This window comes from Saccopteryx leptura, chromosome 11 (genome assembly GCF_036850995.1).
Source record: "Saccopteryx leptura isolate mSacLep1 chromosome 11, mSacLep1_pri_phased_curated, whole genome shotgun sequence".
Lineage (NCBI taxonomy): Eukaryota > Metazoa > Chordata > Mammalia > Chiroptera > Emballonuridae > Saccopteryx > Saccopteryx leptura.
Window position 1 is genome coordinate 74,196,413 of NC_089513.1, and position 23,959 is coordinate 74,220,371.

General features: G+C 41.7%; 1 protein-coding gene across 2 annotated transcripts in view; it reads left to right on the top strand.

Moving 5' to 3' along the window:
* Nucleotides 1-23,270, top strand: part of COL11A1 (collagen type XI alpha 1 chain) — a 188,983-nt gene extending 165,713 nt beyond the window's left edge. For both annotated transcript variants that reach the window (XM_066352706.1, XM_066352707.1), the window contains exons 55-67: nucleotides 2,098-2,151; nucleotides 2,663-2,770; nucleotides 3,250-3,303; nucleotides 9,722-9,775; nucleotides 10,616-10,723; nucleotides 11,217-11,270; nucleotides 11,376-11,411; nucleotides 11,507-11,560; nucleotides 13,033-13,282; nucleotides 17,068-17,180; nucleotides 18,612-18,680; nucleotides 20,520-20,753; nucleotides 21,898-23,270. In XM_066352706.1, coding sequence (XP_066208803.1) covers nucleotides 2,098-2,151; nucleotides 2,663-2,770; nucleotides 3,250-3,303; nucleotides 9,722-9,775; nucleotides 10,616-10,723; nucleotides 11,217-11,270; nucleotides 11,376-11,411; nucleotides 11,507-11,560; nucleotides 13,033-13,282; nucleotides 17,068-17,180; nucleotides 18,612-18,680; nucleotides 20,520-20,753; nucleotides 21,898-22,044 — 1,335 coding nt within the window. In that variant the 3' untranslated portion in view covers nucleotides 22,045-23,270. The remainder of the gene's footprint in view (nucleotides 1-2,097; nucleotides 2,152-2,662; nucleotides 2,771-3,249; nucleotides 3,304-9,721; nucleotides 9,776-10,615; nucleotides 10,724-11,216; nucleotides 11,271-11,375; nucleotides 11,412-11,506; nucleotides 11,561-13,032; nucleotides 13,283-17,067; nucleotides 17,181-18,611; nucleotides 18,681-20,519; nucleotides 20,754-21,897) is intronic.
* Nucleotides 23,271-23,959: the final 689 nt, after the last annotated feature.

The window sequence follows — 23,959 nt, forward strand, 5'->3', positions numbered from 1 at the left end:
CATTTTGGTGTCTGTCTTCATAGCTACACTTTGCGAACTGCGTAGGGTTTCACTTTTATTCACTGTTCTGTATTCCCCATGCACTGCCCGTTTCTGGTACGTAAAGGAGACAAACACTTGTTCCCTACATGGAAGAATGGGCACCTTATAGAATAATCTCGGGAAATGCAAACAGCCGGGAGAGCCTTATACCGGGTACTTTATTTAATACAGCTTTCTCACGGTGAGGCAACTTCCACGCAGCAGTGACCGCCACGGAGAATTCACTTGAGGCTCGTTTTACTGTCTCATGATTTATGAGCGATTTCCCAATCAGAACACTCTTTAAACCAAGAGAGGACAGTTGAGCCATTCACTAGGCTCAACCTGTGTCCCTGTTTATACAGAACTATGAGAAATAACTACAAAGTGGCCCACAGACATTATTAGTATTTTTCTAGTCTCCTACAAAAAGTATGTTACCTGTTTTCATTCTAGTTTTTCTTAAAAATGATGGGCCATCTGGAAAAAGTATCCTTTTATTTAAGGAATAAATACAAATGAAAAGAATGAGATAATGGGAGTGAAGCTGCAGATGTGTGCTGTGATGCCCCTCAGGCATCTAGCAGAGCGGGGAGAGCTCCCACCAGGATGGGGGGTGTGACCTTTCTGTGGATCCCGGTTTTGTGGCCACGTTGTGTTGACCTGTGTTTAAATTCTCAGGGCTCCTCAAACTCAGGTTTTCTTTTCTCCCTTGCAGTAAAAGCAGTATTTTTGCTATGTTATAAGATAGCTGATAACTTAAAAAACAAAACAAACAAACAAAAAAGTCAGATCTTTATAAATCTATACTATAAAGGACATGGGTGTCAGTGCCATCTTTGGAGGGAAAGAGCTCATGCCTGAGGTCACTAATTTAAGGGAAAATCTCCATGGAATAAGGACACGCCTCTTTCTCTGTAGAATCATTTCTGTTCCCCAAATAGTACTCATTAGGGTTGTTCTGTCTCCGTGGTGTAGGTTCGTATTTTAAACATCACACCAGAATAATTTATGAATCGGCATTTGAACACCAGGAAATAAGTTGAAGCTTATACTTCTATAGAGAAATCCTCTTGCATACATGGTATAAAATTTAAACGATGCACTTATATTTTAATGGCATATATTATTATTTAGATATCGCTGCTGCTTTGAGAGACTTCTTACAGAATTTATACCTTCTCTCATGTCTGAGTTGAAGCATAACCAGTGCCGAGTAATATATACAGAGTTACGGCGCTGACACTGAGAAGACAATTACTGATACCTGTATATTCATTGACTCTCAGAGATGGATTCATGGAGCTCTCTGAGCCTAATGAAGGGCTGGATACCCAATTTAAACATGGATTTAAAAGACCAGATGAGAGACTAGCCTGTCCTGACCATTAGAATATTAAACCGCATCTGGGAGAGAGAAGCACCCCCCGCCACACCTTACACTCGCCCATTAACGCCACCTCCACTGCCCCCCCCCCCCCCAGTCTCAGCCCATGATTCTGAGCACAACTGATTGTCACAATTGACATAAACAAGTGGAGAATAAGAAAGTCAGGGAAAAGAAAATGAATGCAGTTTTCTTGAGATCATTAAGTTTCTTTTCTCAACTTTGTGTGTACTTGTGTGCACGCTGGTGCAGAAAATTCCAGCATCACCATACATTTAATGCTTGTTGACAAAGAATATTTAGTTAGCTAGTGGAAAAAATATTTTATAATGAAACGGTCCATTTTACTTGTGTTAGAATAAGTTTATTACGGATAGATCCACGTGTCGCGTTGATTGTCGCGGGTTCTCAAAGCCAGCGCCCTCCTCCTGTGGCGTGGACAGGATTTTAGGAAATGCCGTGAGCGAAAGCACCACGGACGCGGAGCAATGATCAGGGACGCAGTTTAAATAAAATGGGGATTCTAACATCTTCTGTTCTTGTTCAAAATGTTTTTCTTGGATACTTTGAATATTATGTGATTCTTTTCTACATCAGTTTTGCTACAAAGATTTAGAAATGTCAAGCTTTGTGTGTCACAGACGACTGTGAAAATGCAAGAAAGAAATCTGAGTGTGTTATGTTTGCAGGGTCCCCCAGGCGCGGCAGGTGCAGAGGGACGACAAGGAGAAAAAGGTGCCAAGGTATGCTCTAGCTCAGGGGTCCCCAAACTTTTTACACAGGGGGCCAGTTCACTGTCCCTCAGACCATTGGAGGGCCGGACTATAAGAAAAAACTATGAACAAATCCCTAAGCACACTGCACATATCTTATTTTAAAGTAAAAAAAAACAAAACGGGAACAAATACAATATTTAAAATAAAGAACAAGTAAATTTATATCAACAAACTGACCAGTATTTCAATGGGAACTATGGGCCTGCTTTTGGCTAATGAGATGGTCAATGTGCTCCTCTCACTGACCACTAATGAAAGAGGTGCCCCTTCTGGAAGTGCGGTGAGGGCCGGATAAATGGCCTCAGGGGGCCGCATGTGGCCCGCGGGCCGTAGTTTGGGGACCCCTGCTCTAGCTTGTGGGTATCATGCATGAAGGGCTCACGCCCAGGGGTGCGGGACATCCAGCTAACACTTCTAGTAAGATGCCAGGACGCTTGGCCTCATGGGTAACATGTGCACGCTGTGTGTTTCCTCACAGGGAGAAGCGGGTGCAGAAGGACCTCCCGGGAAAACTGGCCCCGTCGGTCCTCAGGGACCTGCCGGAAAGCCCGGGCCGGAGGGTCTCCGGGGCATCCCTGGCCCCGTGGTGAGCATCCGTACTTAAAACCGCCATCTTTAAAAATAGCATTTCATTTCATTCTAAATGAAAAGGTCCAGGTCAGCAGTGTTTCATAAATGAGAGTGTGGATGTGAATGGCAATTCAGGAAATAATATGTAATAATAAAATCTTAGCTATTTAAGTATGACATTTATTTGGTGAGTTCACAGTGAAGTCCTAACTTATAAAGGCTTAATAGAGCACTACACCCTGAGATCTCAAAGACATCATATTTTTATACCTGAGTCCACCACGCGTCAGTGTGTATGTCTGTGTCGGTGTGTTGCCTGTAGACACACACACACACAAAGGGAGAAGACTCGAAATGGCTTGGTAAGAGTTCTTCCTGTCATGGACTCCATAGGCAATGTCTGTCTTCGTTCTTCTTGTATTTTCAAAATGAACATAAACAGGAAATCTGTTTCTGTTAACTTTTTAAAAGCTTAATCCTATCGATTCTTCCTAGGGAGAACAAGGGCTCCCTGGAGCTGCAGGACAGGACGGGCCCCCCGGTCCTCTGGTGAGTACCACCCTTCCTGTCGTTTCGAAAGGGAGAATTCCAGAGGCAACAATGTCTATAAGCTGGGATGACTGAAACTCTATCTATAAATTGGTCTATATTTTGTACAATATTCAAGGAAGTGTATTAGACCGAAAAAGAAGAAAATAATTCAATTCTAACTGATAGGTGATTTGGAAACTATGCCCCTTGGTCAGAAGATCTTTGCTTTGTTACATCTTTTGGAGGAAAAAAAAATATTTCCGCTCTGAATAAAATGGCACTACTGGCCCGGCCAGTTCCTTTCCAAATGTGGACAGACCTCCCCCCCCCCCCCCCACCGCCGCCGCCAAAGGATGCCATGGCCCCAAGTTTCCTGGCTCTACATTTAAAAGAAGAATGTTGACACAATCAGTCCAGAGATCCCTTCACCAAATACACCGACTGTTCTCTTGGTGAGCCATGCCGGCTGAAAGATAAAACCCTCACCCCAGTGGTGGAGAGAGGTGTGACACACCAAAGCGAGGTTACTGTGCACACCCTGTATGCAAATGACGTGCTTGACAAACGCAAGAAAGCTCTTCATTGGCCAGCTTAGAGTTCACAGGTGCAGTTCTTGAACAGGGCCTTGGTGATCATAGATAAGAGTTCATTACAGAATCCCGGGCTATTCTCGCTATAGAATCTGAACATGCAAGTTTTACCTTCGAGATTGCTTACTACACGACAGACTCTATTTTATAGCAGAGGTATTTGAACTTCATTTTCCAGAAAGAGTTACGTGTAAAAGGATTAATCCAAACAGCACACTAAACATTTACAGAATTCTGCAGGCGACGCACATTGGTTCAGCTAGGCAAGTTCTTCCATGTAATAACATAAGCGATCTAAAAGCGCTGATCATGAAAGTATCAATGTCTCAGAGACACAGACATCCCGGGAAAACCATCCAAACTGAGTGTCACAATCTCACGAGGAATGGGGGTCGTCCCTTTGACTATAAATGTCACAAAAATTTCCTCAAGCATACCAGCTGTCTCAGCACTCTAACAGAGTTTTTTTAAACCTTTCTCTGGAAAGTTAAAGATGACTGATTTTAGTAACTGCATAAAAGCTATCAAGTTCTGAGTGATTCGGAGCAGGAGATGATGAGCTCTGCACTGGACCCCACTGGCCCAGGAAGCGGGGTCCAGCCAAAGCCAGGGCAAGTCCCCGCGTGCACCCTCTAGGGACGCGCTCCCTCACGGTGGTCAACTCCTGACTGCACAGCCTCAGAGGCTGGGAAAGAAAGTGCTCCGCCCCAACGTCACCCTGAAATCAACCGGAGATTTCCTCTAGCTCATATTAAAACTAAAGCCATCAGACATGTACCCCCGGAATCCGGCTCAAAGACGTTCGTATTTCTGACTCTTCGGTACTCGTAAGTGTGGCGAGCGAGGGAGGGGCCGATCGGCTCACGTGCTTCCAGCAGAGTGACAGGAAGAGCGTCAGATTCAGAGCAGGGGCGCCAGGGCTTGCTCTGGCTGCTCGTTCTAAGTACACAGTGTAGCTTTTCTTTATAGTGTGTTTCATCATTTGACGGTGATACCTCATTTCAATGAAAATACGACTTGGTCTTCATGAGATGAGGACGAGTGGACAAATCATCTCCAGGATGTCTTTCATGGCAATTTAATGGTCTTTCAAACTCAACTTGGCTAAAGGGAGATTTATTGTTCTAGGCAGCTTTGGATCGGAGTGAATAGGGGTGTAGCGTGGTCACTGGTTAAGGTGATTATCGATTCTAGAGATAGGCTCCCCGGGTTCAAAAGCGAGCACTACCACTGACCTGTTGCTTGGTGACCTTCAGAAAGTTATGCTTTTTTTTTTTTTTAAGCGTTAGCCTCCTCTTCTGTAAAATAAACACATTAATAGCATCCATCATGGGTGTTATGTATGATGTTTAAATTGTTTTCCTTTTTGAAGTCAGGATCAGCACGTCTGTTTCAGTTCTAAGCTTTCATTTTTGCTTTGTATTTTTTTTTATTTTATTTGTTCTAATGTAGATAGCTGAAAAGTTGCTCAGTGTTTATCTTTGGACAAGTGTATCCTAGTATTAGCATACAGTCCATCTGTTCGCGGACTGATACATAAAAGGTCTGATAGCGTTATTTTTCAAACCATAAATGCCTGAATACATGGCAGGATAAGTTACTAAATTGCGGTTTGATTTGTGTTTTAATGCTACATTAGAACTATCAGTAAACAGGTTGAGCTGTGTAGCAGTCCCTAATGATTAAGCATGTTTAAACAACAGAACGTTTGCTATTTTACCAAATTAAGTACTCTTTCACAATATCGCGTTCTAAATAAAGTTTAGGACCTGCGGTTTCTTGAAACTTGAATGCACTAGAGTTTTGAGATGCGTATCAAAGCAAATATTCTGCAAAAGCATAATGCTTCAGGGCAAAATGTTCGACTGTGGATTCTAGACACTTAGGAATGCCTGTTTTCCTTCTCACTTTATTACTTATGAATTATGTATTTCCCTAGGGCTTATCAATTTACAGTATCCTAAAGGGGAAATAGAAAATATGTCTACTTGGAATAACATTTTCATATGCAGTTTGTATTTTTGATAGGCTCCAGATTCAAAGGGTTATTTATAACTACTATTCCTATCGGATCTTCCCCCATTTCCTGTTTCCCGCTGATGAAAATGATTAAGAAACCGATTCGGCTCCGCCGTATTCCTCCTTTAGAGTTTGCAGTTTCTTAAGAGAATATTATCTTAGAGGAATTAATAATAATTTCCTCTAACTCCTTCATGAATAATATTTATAGGAATGATTTAAAATGCATTAGAAACACAATAATGTCTGATTTTTTTTTATTAATCCTGAGCAACTAGAATTCCAAGTAGTTCTTCCCCCTTTTGCCATTTTTGATAGTCCTGTTTGAAGACTGATTGATAACCACCAGAGCCATAGCAGAGGGGAATCATAATTAATATTTACATTGTACTTCACAGCTAATGCAGTGCTTTTATAGGACTGGTTTTTCCATCATGATCGCAATACTTAGGGTTATTATTATTTAAATGCTTCTATTAGTGAAGCTCGGAGATAGTAAGTAAATGATCCAAGATTACCCAGCTGATGAGCGGTGGGCTCGAGGCAGAGGTTAGCATCTGGATACCCAGCCAGCAACAACCTGTGTTTTCTCATTTGCAGCAAAATTTCTACAAGGTGTACTGCCTTTTCTGAAAGAGTTTGCGTGTAAAATGAGAAGCGAGGAAAGAAACAAATCTGGCCGCTTTAACTAGTTTTCTTATTTTCGATCTAAAGAATGGATTTACTTTCAACGGACACATGTCGATTTTAACAACAGCCTTAAATGTTCCCTGCTCCTGGCCCCAGTGTTATGTTTCTTTCGTGCAATGACGTGATCGGAGCTACTTTGTCATGCTTATTTTCTGCCAGCTTGTTCTAACCTGGAAAGCCTTTTAAAACGTGCGACTGGGCGATGTTCTTTTCTGAACTAATGATTCACTGGGCATGTCTGATGAGATCAGAAAGAGGAGATGCAAAATACTGTCCCTTAGTTTTAACATGATGAAGTCAGTACGGGTCAATAGGTAATGTTTCTATGATATTTTCACATACATGAGATCCTTAACGCTGCTCTGATTTGCATATTAGTCTAAGTAGGTTGGGGACCTAATGCCAGAGAGCCCTGTGTGTCAAACCTCAGTGAGCATAGACCCGTGAAACTGACTGCTGGGCTCTAACTGCAGGGGTTCAGGATGACGCCCACAATTGTGCTTTTCTAATAAAGTCACATTATCTAATGTGGTCTGAGGACCACACTTTGAGATGCAGTGTGATAAGGTATGTCAGTAAGCTAGATCAGTGATTTTCAACCTTTTTTTCATCTCAGGGGACATGTAAACTAATTGCTAAACTTCTTCAGCACACCAAAAAATACATTTTTGGCTAATCTGACAAAAAAAATAAAGTAAAAAATAGGTACCGTTTTGATTCATTCACACCAGACAGCTGTTGCTCTGTTGCCTGTTGTCATTTTTTTCATCTGACAGTCTACAGGAAAAGAGGTCCGTGCCCCTGACTAAAGAGTCAGGAATAGCATGCTTTAAAACTTCTTATGTCACTGATTGAAAATCACTAAACTAGATGAAAGCCCACTGTCAAAGCCCAGCCTTTCAAGCAGAACATACTTGAAAGTGAACTTGGTCACTTCTTTGAAGTCCCCTCGCCGTCTCTCGGAGATTTAACGAAGAGCCATGATTGTTTATGTTTACACAGAAGAGAATCGAAACTGAACTGACATCAATGTACATCTAGGGATGGATAATGATCTCCCTATTGGAAGAATACCCTTGGGTGTGTTAATTTAAAACGATGCAGACTCTCCATGAAAATAATTTTAATCTACTGTTACCAGATGCTGTAGGGAAAGTATCCACTTTCATAGGAGTATTCAGAGAGTTTCAAATTCATTCATACATTGAAACAAATATAATTATACCTTAAAAAAACAGCCCTAGCCTGACCAGGCGGTGGCGCAGTGGATAGAATGTCCGACTGGGATACAGAAGACCCAGGTTCGAGACCCCGAGGTCGCCAGCTTGAGCGAGGGCTCATCTGGTTTGAGCAAAAGCTCACCAGCTTGAGCCCAAGGTCGCTGGCTCTAGCAAGGGGTTACTCGGTCTGCTGAAGGCCCGCGGTCAAGGCATGTATGAGAGGGCAATCAATGAATAATTAAGGTGTTGCAATGTGCAACGAAAAACTAATGATTGATGCTTCTCATCTCTCCGTTCCTGTCTGTCTGTCCCTGTCTATCCCTCTCTCTGACTCTCTCTCTGTCTTTGTAAAAAAAAAAAAAAAGAAAACAAAAACAAAAACCAGCCCTAAATCCTATTGTTACACCGCACTACTTATACTAACAAGATGCTTTCTTTCCCCAGAAGTTTGAGGATGAGACTGGAGAAACAGGAATGGGAGGGGCCCATCTACTTCATCTCCCAGAAACCTTGAGATAGGAGTTATAAGCCTAGGTTTACAGAGGAGAAAGCTAGAGCTCTCTGCTTAACTGTAGAGCTCTCTGCTTAACTGATTTCAATTGCTAATCAGAGAGGCTGGCTCCTAGTTCCAGTCTGGCCTATTCCGAGCCCCTAATTTTTATACTACATCATGCCACTTGGATCCAATCCATTAATACTTTAAATTCACAAAAATGATGGACTGGGACATAATGTGTTCTTTCCTACCGAAGACACATAGTATCCAGGAAGAGAGTGAAACGTCCACTGCGGGTTCTTATAGAGATACAACAATGAAGACTCATGAAGATACAGCTTGTTACAAGTTAACACAATTGGCTTTCTAAGAGCCACGTTAAAATTCGTTATAGAAATTAAAATTCAAGGAATTCAACTCAGTCTAAGTAATTCTAATTCATAGCGGAACCGTGGGAATATTTTGCCCTTGTGTCCTGGTGTCTCACTTGTGGCGGGTGGTAGTGGGGAGTGGGTAGGGTTTTCTTGGCCATGTTTCATTGGTCCCATACCTACTGGCCATCTGTCAGTTGTCAGTAAACGTCCGACAGGATCTGTGGCCTGCGTAGTTTCACTCATCGCAATTTCAGAACAACGATCTTATTTTGCATTGCCTTTGATTGGGAGTACACAGATCTTTACATTAAAATGTTTGCTAGGAACTCATCAGTATATATATATATATATATATATATATATATATATATATATTTCCATGGGTTAGGGATAAGGACTAAAGCCTTAGTCACTTAAAGTCAGGCCGCAATTTCCATAAACATAAGTTAGCACAAATGGATAAATGCCATATCCTTGGACTATAAAAAAGGTTGAATTATTAAAATGGATGATATGTAAAAAAGTCATATTACATTATTATTAATTTTACAAGTCACTGAAGTAACAGATTTAATTCGGTAATTACAGAAGACACTATCTTCCCAGTTTACTTAGAAGTTCAAAGGTCATTTGACTATTAAAAGTATATGGAGATTTTTCTTTTTAATTTTACTGGAAATATCGTAACCTTTGAATTCGAGTTTAGCATGAAAATATTGGATTGACTATATATTTTATTTGGAATCCCCTGCTTCTACAATGAGTATAATAAAACATTTATTCTTCCCAACTGAAAAAAAAACCCATTATTTCTGATTTCATGTTTATTTCATCAAAATTATTATATTTTATTATTATGGTTACCTATTAAACCTTAGAGTTTTAAACATGAAATTGTTTAGAATCCTGAAAAATAAATGCTGATCATGACTATATTGATATTAAGTTAGCAAAATTACCAAAACTGACCTTGCCGCCGTGTGGGTAATGAGATGCTTCTCTAACTCATACCTACTCTGTGTGTGTTAATTACTTCTCATGATTTAGGGACCTCCCGGACTACCTGGTCTCAAAGGCGACCCCGGCTCCAAGGGGGAGAAGGTAAGAATAAAGCATTGTGTTATAACAACTTTGATATCCTAAATAGCAGATGCAGTAATTCTGTGATTAAAACCACTTGTGAAGAAATTTCAAAGACTATTTTCACCGTCCTAACCAAGGAAAAAGCTGTCAGTCCTTCGCTCTCCAGGTGAATTTATAGAGGAAAAAATATGCAAAGTCATAGTGAAAAATGCAGAATTCAGTGTTATATTTTCTCAGTATTTCCTGTGGGAATCATATGGAGAAGACCTATGGTTAACACTAAAATAACTATTTAGAAAATAAACATAGGGAATAACAAAGTGCCCATTTTTATGTTTTTTAAACACAGCAGTATTTTGAAGAATACTTGGATCTCCCACAGTGTATGCTGAGTTGCACCAAATAATTAAAGAAAAGAAGCTTTTTTTTTTTCAAAATGCCATTAATATTTTTTGAATTATTTTTAAGTCCCAGAATGTCACTTCAAGACTGCAAATATTTCTGAATTATTTCACACAAAATTAGATGCTTATTAAACCCTGAATTTTCCATGGTTTGCTTCACCTATTATCACATATGGTCACTGTTGACCTTTCAGTTGTGGGAATTCCCTTTCAGTCAATGGGACACCGATGATGACATTTGTAGAAAGCATTTCCTTCCATAAAGCCCCCAACCCTCAAGAAGGCCCTTCCTTAATGGCAACAGACAAGAATCCTTTTAGATGTAGACACAGAGGGCCCCAATCCTCTATCCGCTTCAGAAAGTTCTAAGTTTTCTACTTGTATGTTTCATAAATGGAAGGTGCGATTCTTTGGTGGCTGTCTGGTTAAGACGTCTCTTCTCTGCCTTCCCTAGGGGCACCCTGGCTTGATTGGCCTGATCGGGCCCCCCGGAGAGCAAGGGGAGAAGGGTGACAGAGGCCTCCCCGGCACCCAGGGGTCTCCAGGAGCCAAGGGCGACGGGGTGAGTAAGAGACACATTATGGTCCCCTCCCTCCCAGTGCACACACGCTCCTTTAAACTTGACCGGGGAAGCGAGAAACAGCATCTCTATTCTCATCCGGCTTGAGTCGGCGGTATTTTTAAAAGGACATTGATTTCACCTTAGAAGAAATTAAAAATATGACAAGTCTGAACCGCAAAAATTATAGTTTGATAGTTAATTGTACTCACATGTATTGATCCCCTCCATCCCCCACCCCAGAGGGAAGTGACAAATCATCCTTCTGAAGGCTGCAGGAATATAAACATATATATATATATATAGACAAGGAAGCAAACTGGAAAAAAAAATAAGAGGAGCTTGCAAAGTTATTTCTTGGGTTTGCAACGGGGAACGGAAGCTGCTCTGACAGGTTCCCCCTGCTCTAAGTTTCGCAATGCGTGTCGTGATGCAGACTATAAAAAGGAGAACTGTGAAGAAGAAAATCTCTTAATTTGGATGCTTCTCTCTGTAGGGAATTTCAGGTCCTGCCGGTCCCATCGGTCCACCTGGCCCTCCAGGCTTACCAGTAAGTACAAGAAAAAAAGATATTTATAAGGTCAACTTACACATACACCGGAGAGACACAAATCCTCTGTATTCTGATCCTGTTCTTTGCTTTTGCGTTCTCTAGGGTCCACAAGGTCCGAAGGGTAACAAAGGCTCCAGTGTAAGTGCCTCCCTCTGGCTTTCTGAGTCCTCAGTGCAGCCCGCGCCAGTGTCCTGCTCTCTCTTCATCTCGTGCCTTTTTCTTTTTCTATCCAGGGACCTGCTGGCCAGAAGGGTGACGGCGGTCTTCCAGGGCCTCCTGGGCCTCCGGTAAGTGCCTGGTGACAGAGTGGTGTCCTGGCAGGCAGCAAACCGAGGCTGCCCAGTGACTTCTCTGAACTCACCGAGAACGATGACAAGGCACAGTCGGTCCGAGTCTCACTTTCTAGGAAATCGCTCCTGCGTTAATTAAATGCTCAGGTCTACATGCCAACACTTTTCTTAATTGGTTTCGCTGCGTGAATCTAAAGATACCTTAATTATACCTATTTTATGATCGTCTTGTTCTTAGATTTTTTTCAAGGCGATCATATATTTTTATGTCAGATTTTCATGAAAGCAACGGGGTGTATGCTTCCAAGATACATTCATCTCTGACACTTGAAATACAGGAAAAAAAGTTCAGACAGCTGGCCTTGTTTCCCTAGAGCACAGAATGGCGGTAATAGAAGCACTAATAATAACCACCACCTACTAATGCTGACACTTCCCAAGCTTCGCGCAACTCCTAAGGGATAGATCCAGGTGAAGAAACTTCAGTCCCCTGTCTTGAGCTTGTGTCCAAACTCTGTGGGTGTGAGTGGCTGTGTTGACAGCACTAACCAGGTGGCTTGAACAACAGGAGCTTGTTGTCTAACAGTCCTGGAGGCCACAGGTCCTAGATCGAAGTGTCCACAGCGCTGGTTCTTTCTGAGGACCGCGGAGGGAAATGCGAGACCTCTCTCCTTGGCTTGTAGGTAGCTTTTTGTCTGCACGTCTCTATGCCCAAATTGTCCCTTTTTATAAGTATGCCAGCCCTACTCGAATAGGACTCACCCCAGTGCTTACATATTTACTTAACTGATGTTATCTACAGCCACCCCATTCCCAAATAGAGATTTATTCTGAGGTACTGACATGCCAGAATCCTACCCATGAATTTCTATGGGACATGAGTCAACCCATAACAGTATAGATGAACTAGTTAGTGTAGTTCTGCTCTTATATATATGTAAATGCAAGGCTGGTTCTGTTTCTTTTAAGTTTGTTCATTCATAAAGATTTAAGTTATAAGTATTTGACACAAGCGAATGTGTGTTTGTAAAAACCTGAACTACTGTAATAGAAATTATTATCGAGCACAACAGACAACTCATGACGTAGCACAAGAACTTGAAGTGGGGTTTTAATGTTTTAATCTTCAGAGACGGCAATCTACTTGCGGCGAGCAGGCATGTAAATGAGGACTAATTAATACACAAGAAAGTAAGGCATATAACGTGTGTCCACACCGATCTGCGCTACATCCCTTGTACGGAAAAAGGTCCAGGAATCCTCTGATGGGTGCTCTTCCCTCAGTATCTAGATTTTTTAAAAAGGAATTCACTTGGTTTATAATATCTATTACAAGGTTGCGACTAAGGAAAAACCCTGAGACGCTAAGCCAACGACGATTTCTTGTGCCGCAACCAGTCATCAGAACCACGCCCTGCCGAATCCTCAACCTCAGGAAGCCATTCCATCACCTCCTCTCTCTTCTCTAGGGTCCCCCCGGGGAAGTCATTCAGCCTCTGCCAATCTTGTCACCCAAGAAAACAAGAAGACACACGGAGGGCATGCAGGCAGACGCCGGCGATCATATCGTTGACTACTCGGATGGCATGGAGGAGATCTTCGGTTCCCTCAATTCCCTGAAGCAAGACATCGAGCACATGAAGTTCCCAATGGGCACCCAGACCAACCCCGCCCGGACGTGCAAAGATCTGCAGCTGAGCCACCCGGACTTCCCAGACGGTACGTTCGTAACACATGACAGAGCCAGTGCGCTGCGCCTCATCATTCAATGTGAGCTCATTCATTCTAGTTAAATGTTTAATAAACTCTCCCAATAAAACGGAGCCAGCAATTTTTTTAGTTAAATGTTTAATAAACTCTCCCAATAAAACGGAGCCAGCAGTTTTTTCAAATTCCAATCTAATAGACAGAAAAAGTCATTTACACTGCGTAACGCAAGATCTGCTTTGGAAAACGCGTGTCTGTTAAATAAGGTCTGGTTAAATTATGAGATCATTTTTGGATCATTATAGAGAACACAAATGCTTTTTGCCTCGTAATAGCGATCATAGAATGGGTTTTATGTGTGTACACATATGTGCATATTACTGTATAGTTATTTATATCCCGTAGCCTACTTACTGTACATTAATATGAATAAAATTAACATGATTTAAGTAGTGTAACTGAATCAGATTTGATCCAATGAATAGAATATTTAAAAGTTAGGAGAGCTTCAAGCAAAGATTTATTTCATTGATAACCAGAACAACTGTGTATAATTTATTTGTAATAATAATAATTTATCATATCTAGTATTTGACAAAACCCTAACACAGCCATTCTGAGAAGGAAGCAGTTTCAAGAACTCGAAGTTAGTTGACGGAAGTCACACAATCACCAAACTAACAAGGGGCAGGCAGTTCTCTAATTCTAAATCTCCCGACCTGACATGGACATACCTTGCCACACTACTTTTATTCTTGAGACAAGATTATTTTATACTTCTGGTCATATGATTAATGTTGTAACTGAGCATCTTGCAGACAGCAAATGTCATTTACTCTGCATAGTGCAAGATCTGCTTTTCCCACTTTATAAGTTATAAAGATTTAAGTTACACCCGTAACCATATAACTCAGTTCGGATAGAACAGTTGAACACAATTGAGAAACAGCGACCGCCGCCAGGGAAAAGGACCATAAGATGCCGCTGGCACAGGTGGCTGGCCGTGGCTCTACTTAAACTGATAGCCCAAGGTCTTCAGGTTCATAATGTCGATTTGAAAATGATGTTTAGTTCAATATTATTTCAGTGATTTATAAGGGAGGATGACGCAGACTTCTGATCCAGCTGACTCAGGTAGTCATATATAATTGGAAATCACATATAAAAGACGGTGAGGGCGTGGACTGAGTTCTAGGACAACACATGACTAGTTACAACCTGAGCAGTCAAAAAAAAAAAAGTTTTTTATCCACTTTGGGAACGGAAAGCTCACTGCAGACTGCGGTCCCTGTGATTCCCATACAATTACTAGAGTCAGCCCCTGGGTGACTAACAAGACAGGTGCCACTGTTTGAAAATGTTGACGTATTTACATGCACAGAAAGCGAAAAATAAACATAATGTGAAGACAGACATCTAAGTTGCATTTATAGGTAAATGTGCCTGTTCCAACTTAGATACAAAGTCAATTTAAGAACAAACTGATAGAACCTATCTCGTTCGTCACCCCGGGGGCTGCCTGTACTTTCGTGTGTCACTTATTATGATGATCCTTACGTATTTTTTATTTACTTAGTGGTGCCAGGCACCCTCCCCACCCCCCTCCCCCCGTGCAGAGACCCACAGACCAGCAGGAGGGGCAATGCCTTTGAGCCGTCACTGTCTCCTGACGAAGGCGGGAAACCCTAAGGATTAACAATAGTGTTACGACATACTGTGAAAAAAGCTGGGTACTTAGAAAACCAAGGGATGACTCCATTTTCGACTAAAAACAATGTTACTATTTGAGGAGAGTAACTTTAGCCAGTCATGCAAAAAGTCAAAAGCAGGGGTCCCCAAACTTTTTACACAGGGGGCCAGTTCACTGTCCCTCAGACCGTTGGAGGGCCGGACTATAAAAAAAAACCAACTATGAACAAATCCCTGTGCACACCGCACATATTTTAAAGTAAAAAAACAAAATGGGAACAAATACAATATTTAAAATAAAGAACAAAGTAAATTTAAATCAACAAACTGACCAGTATTTTAATGGGAACTGTGGGCCTGCTTTTGGCTAATGAGATGGTCAATGTGCTCCTCTCACTGACCACCAATGAAAGAGGTGCCCTTTCCGGAAGTGCAGCGGGAGCCGGATAAATGGCCTCAGGGTGCCTCATGTGGCTCACGGGCTGTAGTTTGGGGACCCCTGGTCAAAAGGGTGTTCCCAGCAGAGGGTAGGGGACGTTTGCGAGGCTTTTCAGAAGAGCAGAGCTCGGTGGTCCTCAGGGAACTGAAGGTCTCACGGCTGAACAGAGTGAGCAGAGTGGGGAATGACTTGGAAGGGAGCATGATGGGATCGCAGGAGGCTGGGTATCAAGCTGTTGGACGAACCCAGGTCATGGTGGCAGTAGACACAGGCGAGGAGTAAAGGAGAGAGAAACTGAACAGAGTGTCCGTGGAACACTGAATTTATTATTGAGTGAAGGTATTTTAGTAATTAAGCTAGCAGCATGTTATTTGAAAGAATACTTCACGGCGATGCTATTTGAATAAAGAAGATAAAAATAATGTTTAACGTAACTCAAAATTATATATTCCCATGAAAGCACACACACACACAAGAAATGTGAAAGACATAGAGGGATTACTGTGGTTGGTAAAATCTTGGATGATTTTTATTTCCTTGTGCATATTTTTCCTGAGAATTTTGATTGGTTCTAGAGGTGAATTTATCAGTGGTCTGAGCAGAAAAATTATAAATGCTTTTTGTTAAATACTGTGTTTCAAGTTCTGTGACACGTAGTAGAAGCTTACCCACGAGGAGTGTCCTTCCCCTGTTTATAAACAGTAGTAGTAAGAGAGAAAACAGATTGCCATCGGTATTGCAAGACTTCCAGTCCTGAGCTAAGAGGTAGGAGCTTTTCAGGTGTCCAAGTTCATGACCAGTGGACTGACATCACTCAAATCCACAGTAGACCAGCAGTGGCAAATGGAAACTGGTAGGAGAGATGCAAGTCGTCATCACATGTACATCAATCTGTCCCCCAATAATTCTTGTTAAGCAAAGCCACGTTGTCAGTTTTTTTTTTTTTTTTTTAAGAATAACATTGTGTTACACTATTTATACCATCTTTACTCGCCTAACACCAAATTAACAGTCATGGTCATTCACACGATACAACTTGCTCCGTACCATTTAGACAGTGGCATTAATAGCAAACGGCATTTACGTCTGTAAAGCTGACCTGCTTCTTAGGATCCCATTCAAAGAAGGAATACATTTACTACTACAAGAAGTTTTTGCTATAAGGTAATGCTAAAGTGTAATCTTAGAGGCTTAAGTAGCTAAGTAGATCCTATCACCTGTTATCGTTGGTAACAACCAATGAATATACTAAGAAGAAACATATTGGTCATTCTACTCAGATGACTTAAGGAGTAAATAATACCTATGGGACTTGGGGTTGAGTATATCTGTTTCCAGAGTGCATGCAATTCATGACACACGATACAAAGAACGTTCATATTTGAGGAGGCAGCCCTGAGGCTGAAACCTAAAAGTAACCGGCATGCTCAGACTACAAAAGGGCGTCCAGACAGAGGGGCTGGCGGCATGTGTCCAGCTTCGAGGCAGACAGGACAAAGGGTCACTCTTTATTCACGCACATTCGCCAAAAGCGCACAAGAAAATCCTGTGGGAAGAAAGATCTAGAAAAATACTTATGTGCCTTATTAATAAAATTTGATCTACGACGCGTTTGATTTTAGACCGGTATGTATTTGTGGATGATACATTGTTTCCCCCCCTCTTGTAGGAGAATATTGGATTGACCCTAACCAAGGCTGTTCCGGAGATTCCTTCAAAGTTTACTGTAACTTCACGTCCGGTGGGGAGACGTGCATTTACCCAGACAAGAAATCCGAGGGAGTAAGTACCCGTCTGTCTGGGTGGTGACTGTTGACAGCTCCTGCCATGTTTTTGCAATATTAAGCCAAACTGGAAAATTATACTGTCATATTTTCATTTATCTGCTTTTTTTACAGAGTAATTAGAGCATTTCATTTGCATAAACATGAATAAGGCTCCCACGTGATGTATAGAGTTAACAAACACTTCTTTTTTACCCGCATGGGCTCTTTCTGCACCTGCTGGCTCTCGAAGTTCTGTGCTTTCCCTGACGGAGCACAGATGACGCGCGTGTGTGAGAGCATCCGTGTCGTCTTCTGCCCGCTCTCACCACGTGACAGCTCCCGGCTGTCCGTGACGCTGAACCTCTCCCGTGTCATGAAGAATTCACTTCTTTCATGGAAAAGAGGAGCGTTTTCTGACCACACATACTTCTTCAATGTTTAGTCTCTTCAAACTATGTCTCGGTTTTTCTTTTTTACCCAGCAGTAAGTAACAGTGTATCTGAGTTCTAGCTTTAAAGCTAAAGGCTCATTATTAGTAACATAAGGAAAGATCTTTTTCACTAGCATACTTATAGTGTCCAGACATTCATTATACAGGTGGGAAATCGTGCCCGTATGTCGTTCTTGTTTGTTTTTGTTTTTGTTTTTTCTTACTTTAGTGTGGGTATACAGAAGCTCCCTAGGTCAAAACAAGCAGCTCTGCCTGCACTGATCTCTGTCAGACAGAAGTACATGGTGGGGCGTTGGGACAGGAGACAAAGCAGCTTCTGTTCCCCACCCGCGCTTGGCATCTGGCGGTGCAGAACCCCCTCGAGCCCCCAGAGACCGGTGGGAAACCGCCACAGGCTTCCCCGTGCGCTGGTGACGCCGATTCCCCCGAGTGCAGCCTGTGCACCCGTACACGCCGCTGAGCATCGCAGAGCAGACCAGTGAGCGCAGATCCACGGGACGTTCCAAACCGTCTTCCCAGCGGGGGGCGTCGGGACGCGCTTCCCGCCAGTGGCTTTCCCGCAGCTCCCCGGCCCCCATTGCGGGCTGGACACTTTCCTGGACGCCGACCTCGGCCATGGAATGCGGACGGCCCCTGCCAGCTGGCTGATGCCGAGGGGCATCGTGAGGGCTGCCTTGGCGAGGGGTTCCCCGGGAGTCCCAGCGGCGTCCCCTGCAGCCCTCGGAAGGCCTTTGCCAGAGGAGCTGCCCCCCCCCCGCCCCCTTCTTGTTTCTCAAGCGAGGAAAGCACGTGGAGAACAGGGCTCAGTCTCCACCCCGTGGGAGTTCACGGGGTCTAGCTCAGACTTCGCTCTCTCTGTCGTGTTCTGTCACCGGAGTCGACCGTCTGAAAAGCTCTACAGGATCTTAATCTTCCTGAGAGTGACTGATATTTACACAGGCATGACTGTTGATAATTTTTTGCCTACTTTCTGATTTCCCTGTTCTTTTGCCACAGGTAAGAATTTCGTCGTGGCCAAAGGAGAAGCCAGGAAGCTGGTTTAGTGAATTTAAGAGAGGAAAACTGGTATGTTACCACCTCCACACGAAATGGTTGCTCAGAGTATATCCTTCCGGACACTGGCTGTGATGCTCTAAATTATACTAAGCAGGACCCTCTGTGTTCTCGTTATATCTATCTAGAGCTCTTAGACTACTGTGGTATATAGACTTTTAGAGAAGTCTAAAATTTTTCTATCAAAATAAATGGAGCCTGACCAGGCGGTGGTACAGTGGATAGATCGTCAGACTGGGACACAGAGGTCCCAGGTTCGAAACCTTGACATCACCAGCCTGAGCGCGGGCTCGTCTGGTTTGAGCAAGGCTTACCAACTCGAGCCCAAGGTCGCTGGCTTGAGCAAGGGGTCACTAGCTCTGCTGTAGCCCCCCAGGTCAAGGCACATGTAAGAAAGCAATCAATGTGGCCCAGGCGCTGGGGATGGCTCCCTGGCCTCTGCCCCAGGCGCTGGAGTGGCTCTGGTCGCAACAGAGCAATGCCCCGGAGGGGCAGAGCATTGCCCCCTGGTGGGCATGCCGGGTGGATCCCGGTCGGGCGCATGTGGGAGTCTGTCTGACTGTCTCTCCCCGTTTCCAGCTTCAGAAAAATACAAAAAAGAAAAAAAAAAAAAAAGAAAAAGAAAGAAAGAAAGCAATCAATGAACAACAAAGGAGCCACAACAAAGAATTGATGCTTCTCATCTCTCTCCCTTACTGTCTGTCCCTATCTGTCCCTCTCTCAGTCTCTTGTCACAAAAAAAGAGGAAGTTTACTAAATTTACTAAAATAAAATGATCAATAAAGTACACATTTTATTAAGTACCTGAGATAGACATCATAAAAAGATTGTTAGAATTATCGGGTATAGAGAATATATCTGCTTAGTACCTATGACCCTGACAATTTCATTTTCTATCTGCTTGAAACCAAATTTATTCTTTGTTCTTCGTTCCAATAAGATTTCATGTCAATGTAATCCGGGTGAATTAATTTTTTAAAAAAATCTAAATTGATATGTTTCAGCTGAGCCCAGATATTTCTATTAGACTCCATAAAACAATTTATAAACTCGGTAAAAGAAACAGTTTTTAATACCTTGCAATTCAGACTACTGTTTTGTTCCAAATACAAAGTAAATATTTACTGACTCAAAGCACATTCACTGGTCTTGTCTCAGGCTTGGGCTGGTGATACACTGATGAGTAAGGACAACAGCTAGGAATGGACCAGTGGACACGTCCATGCTGAATATGAAGAGACTGGAAATGCCTTAGAAGATGATAGTCCCCAAATGAAAAATTCAGGAACAGGATTAAAAATTTGGTTCAAGTAGATAATACCGTGAAATTTTTAAAGGAATGGGCGAAATCAACATAAAAATAGTTAACTCTTTGTATACTGCTCACAAAATCTAGGGGTTATTTCAAACTAACTATGAAGCTATAAAAGATCCTCTTAACTGTTGTGCTCAGTGTATTTCACTGAGATTCCCCAGTTTTCCTTGTTCTACTCTTTCTCTATTTAAAAAGATACACAGATGCAAAGAGAGGTTTCTTGGAAACAAAAGCATTTCTTTTGCAATTTTTTCCTGATGGAGAAACTGAAGCATAGAAACACGGTGATTCTTTTTGCAGATAAGTAGTGCTTGCAGGATCTCGAATGGGAACGCAGTCCTGACTCCCTGGCGTCCTGTCCTGGGACCGTCTGACCCCAGGACATGCTTTCTTCCATTAGAAGGGGTCTGCGTGTCCCTGACGTGCTGCTGGAGTCGCAGTTCACCGTCAGCAGGGATTTTATTCTTTCATAACATAACAGGGGACAAGAGTCTTTATGTGTCTTTTGACTTTTTTTTATTTTCTTTTATTCCCAGCTCTCCTATTTAGACGTGGAAGGCAACTCCATTAACATGGTGCAGATGACATTCCTGAAGCTGCTCACCGCCTCGGCGAGGCAGAATTTCACCTACCACTGTCACCAGTCAGCAGCCTGGTACGACATGTCATCCGGGAGTTACGGCAAAGCGCTGCGGTTCCTGGGATCAAACGACGAGGAGATGTCCTATGACAACAACCCTCACATCAAAGCCTTGTCCGACGGCTGTGCGGTGAGTGTGGCTCCCACATGCCCTCGTCCACAGAGGCGCGAGGCAGGCGTAGCCTTCAGTGTGGCCCCTGGTAGACTTCTCGTATGCAGTGTTGTTATTAATATGGGATGCTTAACACTGAGTAGTGAAACAGATTAGAAACCACGGATCTTCACACACACACACACACACACACAGAACTCTGAAACATACTGATAGATGCATTCTTACAGCCATCTCAGGAGGTAATCTTGATGATGTGTTATTTTTATGGAATTATTCCTGATATCTGAATACTATGACAGCTAGTTATTCTTGAAATGAAGGGGAAAAAATTCAAAAACTTGATTTCATTGATTCTAAAATGACAGATAAAGGACTCGCCGTGATACCATTCAGAGCACAGAGACTTCTTACCCCTGTATTTTGTCCATAGGGACTTGCTGATTAGAGGTACTACATGCTACCGGTTTAGACAGCTACTACCATTTATCTCATGTTGCAGTATCCTCTGCAACTATCTCTTCCACACATACAGCCAATTCCATATAAGAAAATGACCCACAGAGCACTCTGAAAAGCCCATTCTTTTAGCTGATGACTGAGGAGAAGTTACAGCCACAAGTCAGTCAAAGACAAACTAAAGCCCATGAAAGGAGCAAGTCAGTGTTTTCAATTTTTCCAGTCGTAATGTATTAATCGTTATTCACCAAACAAATCTACACCAGCAGAAAGGCTTTGACCTCTTACATTGTAGTTCCTGTATTCAAATTCTTCTTAAGGAAATTATCTTAATTAGGATGACTATCATAATAAGGCTGTATTGTTTATGTAGGTGTAAAACCCATCACCAACATCGGTTCCCCTATTAAATTGCATTTATCAATTCAACAAGATTCCCCTCAACTGTGCGATGTATGAGAGTACTCTAGTTGGGGTAGTTAGAGCTACATATTACATGTCGTCATCAGCATTCCAAATTTAAAGCCCCGTATGACAACATGGATTACAAGAAGAGTTCATTATTACATCAGAAGAGGCAAGTCTGTTGTTCTAAAGTCTCTTCTTCCCTATCGTCCTACCTCCAGGCAGGAGGCTTAAGAAACCAACCACAGGTATGTGAAATGACTGGGTAACTTTTTAAAATTTCTGCTTAACTTTACAGTCCAGAAAAGGCTATGAAAAGACGGTGATTGAGATCAACACACCGAAAATCGATCAAGTCCCGATCGTCGACGTAATGATTAATGACTTTGGTGATCAGAATCAGAAGTTTGGATTCGAAGTGGGTCCTGTATGTTTTCTTGGCTAAAGCGTAGGACAAACCGCATATGACATCAACCGCAAATACACCTTGGTGCCACCAACACCATTTTATGCCACATGCAAGTTTTGAAGAAGGATGGTATAGAAAACAACTTGTTACGTATGTAGGTACCAGTTAGGAAATGCTGATGCCCTTGTCCAGGGCAGAAGTGCATGACAAAAGCTTTGAAAATCTTTAAAAAAAAAAAAAAAAAAAAAAAAAGATAAGTGTGGCTGAGATGGAAACAAAGAAAGCCTTATCCTTGATTCCCAAGTTTCATCTCTTTTTTTTTTTTCCTATTTGGATTTCTTTGGTGCTATAGGAAAAAAAAAAGAAAAAGAAAAAAAAAAAGAGAGATAAAAATATATATTCATAAAAGATTATGGTGCTCATTTCCATCCATGAAGGATGTGCTAAAACAGTGTGTTTAATAAATTGTAATTATTTTATGTACAGTTCTATACTGTTGTCTTATGTGTCCACTTCCAAAACTTGGCACGTGTCTCTGAATTCCACCTGACTCTTAATAGTATGACAATTGCAGAACTATGATGGCAATAAATATATGTATTATGAAAAAAAAAAAAATAAAGTTGTAATTTCTGATGACTCTTAATTCCCTCTCTTTGATTAATAATAAAATGCCTTTGTATATATTGACGTTGAAGAGTTCAGTCATTCGATGCCGCCAACCAATTTCCCAGAGGGCCAGAACCAGGAAGACTTCAGGAAGCGCACTCCGACCAGTTCTTCTCTGCCGACCGTAACTTTGATGAATTTCAACCACATAGATGCACTTTGATGCTTTATTCAGTGCTATACCTCACCCCTTTTTTTTTCTTTTCGGAGTCCAAGGATTTCCCAGGCTACTTGTATATATGGAAAAAATCAGCAAGTTTATATTTTTGGACAGGAAAATGTGTATGAGAAGCCATTTTTAACATCAAGCAAACAGTCGGATGTACAATTTTGTTACTACCTTACCTCTTGTCTTCCGTGTGCTTCAATCATGCAGGTTAATGGTAAAACATAGGAAGCTAAGCAATTATTTATGAGTATGTTCCATGTTATCCTCTTTAAAACATCAACTTCGTGAATTTGATTTTAAGATGCATAAGAGTCTCCAAAAATTATTTGACCTGCACCTGCCCAACAAATATTATTTCTTTCCTTTCAAGATAATATCATACATTATTTGACCTACCAAAATTGCTAAATAACAGACGGTGGACTGTTTCTAACAGTGCTTGTTTTAAAAGTCATACTTATAAAAAAAAAAACACAAAACTTTTTTTTTTCCCAGTAAGATATTTTCTTTCAGGTAGCTTGAAATAGCAGTAAAATTTAAAAATGACAAATTGAACTCTGTATCTATTTTAAGTAATATATGTAAGACTTGAAAATAAATGTTTTATTATTTCTTATATGAAGTGTTAAATTAATTGATACCAGATTTCACTGGAAACTTTTCAACTGATAATTTATCACAAAAAGAGCATACCTGTAATGTTGACATTAAAACGTGAACATTTGTCATTCAGAAGGTCTTTTATTTTTGAAATCAAGTTTGTAAATGTCCTTTCAAGAAGGGAGAAATGAACCGTATGAATAAACTCAAGTCTTGTCTACCTGGGTTGGTCACTCTCTTTCTTAAATAGGTTCTAAATCACTCTCTGGTGCAGAGAAGGCTTTCGATTCTGTTTGCTGACCATCCAGGTTAGAATTGTTTTACATTTTGGAGAAAGAATTAGTGTCCTTCAGAGAGAGATAAGTTGATTCAAGGCTCCGCATGTTTGAAATAAAACACCCCACAGTAATACTCTACTTACAAAATAAGAGGGGAACTTATATTTAAATTCAGATAGTAAAATGTGTAATTATGAGAAATAGCTAAGTCTCAAACATGTGTTCATAATTGCAG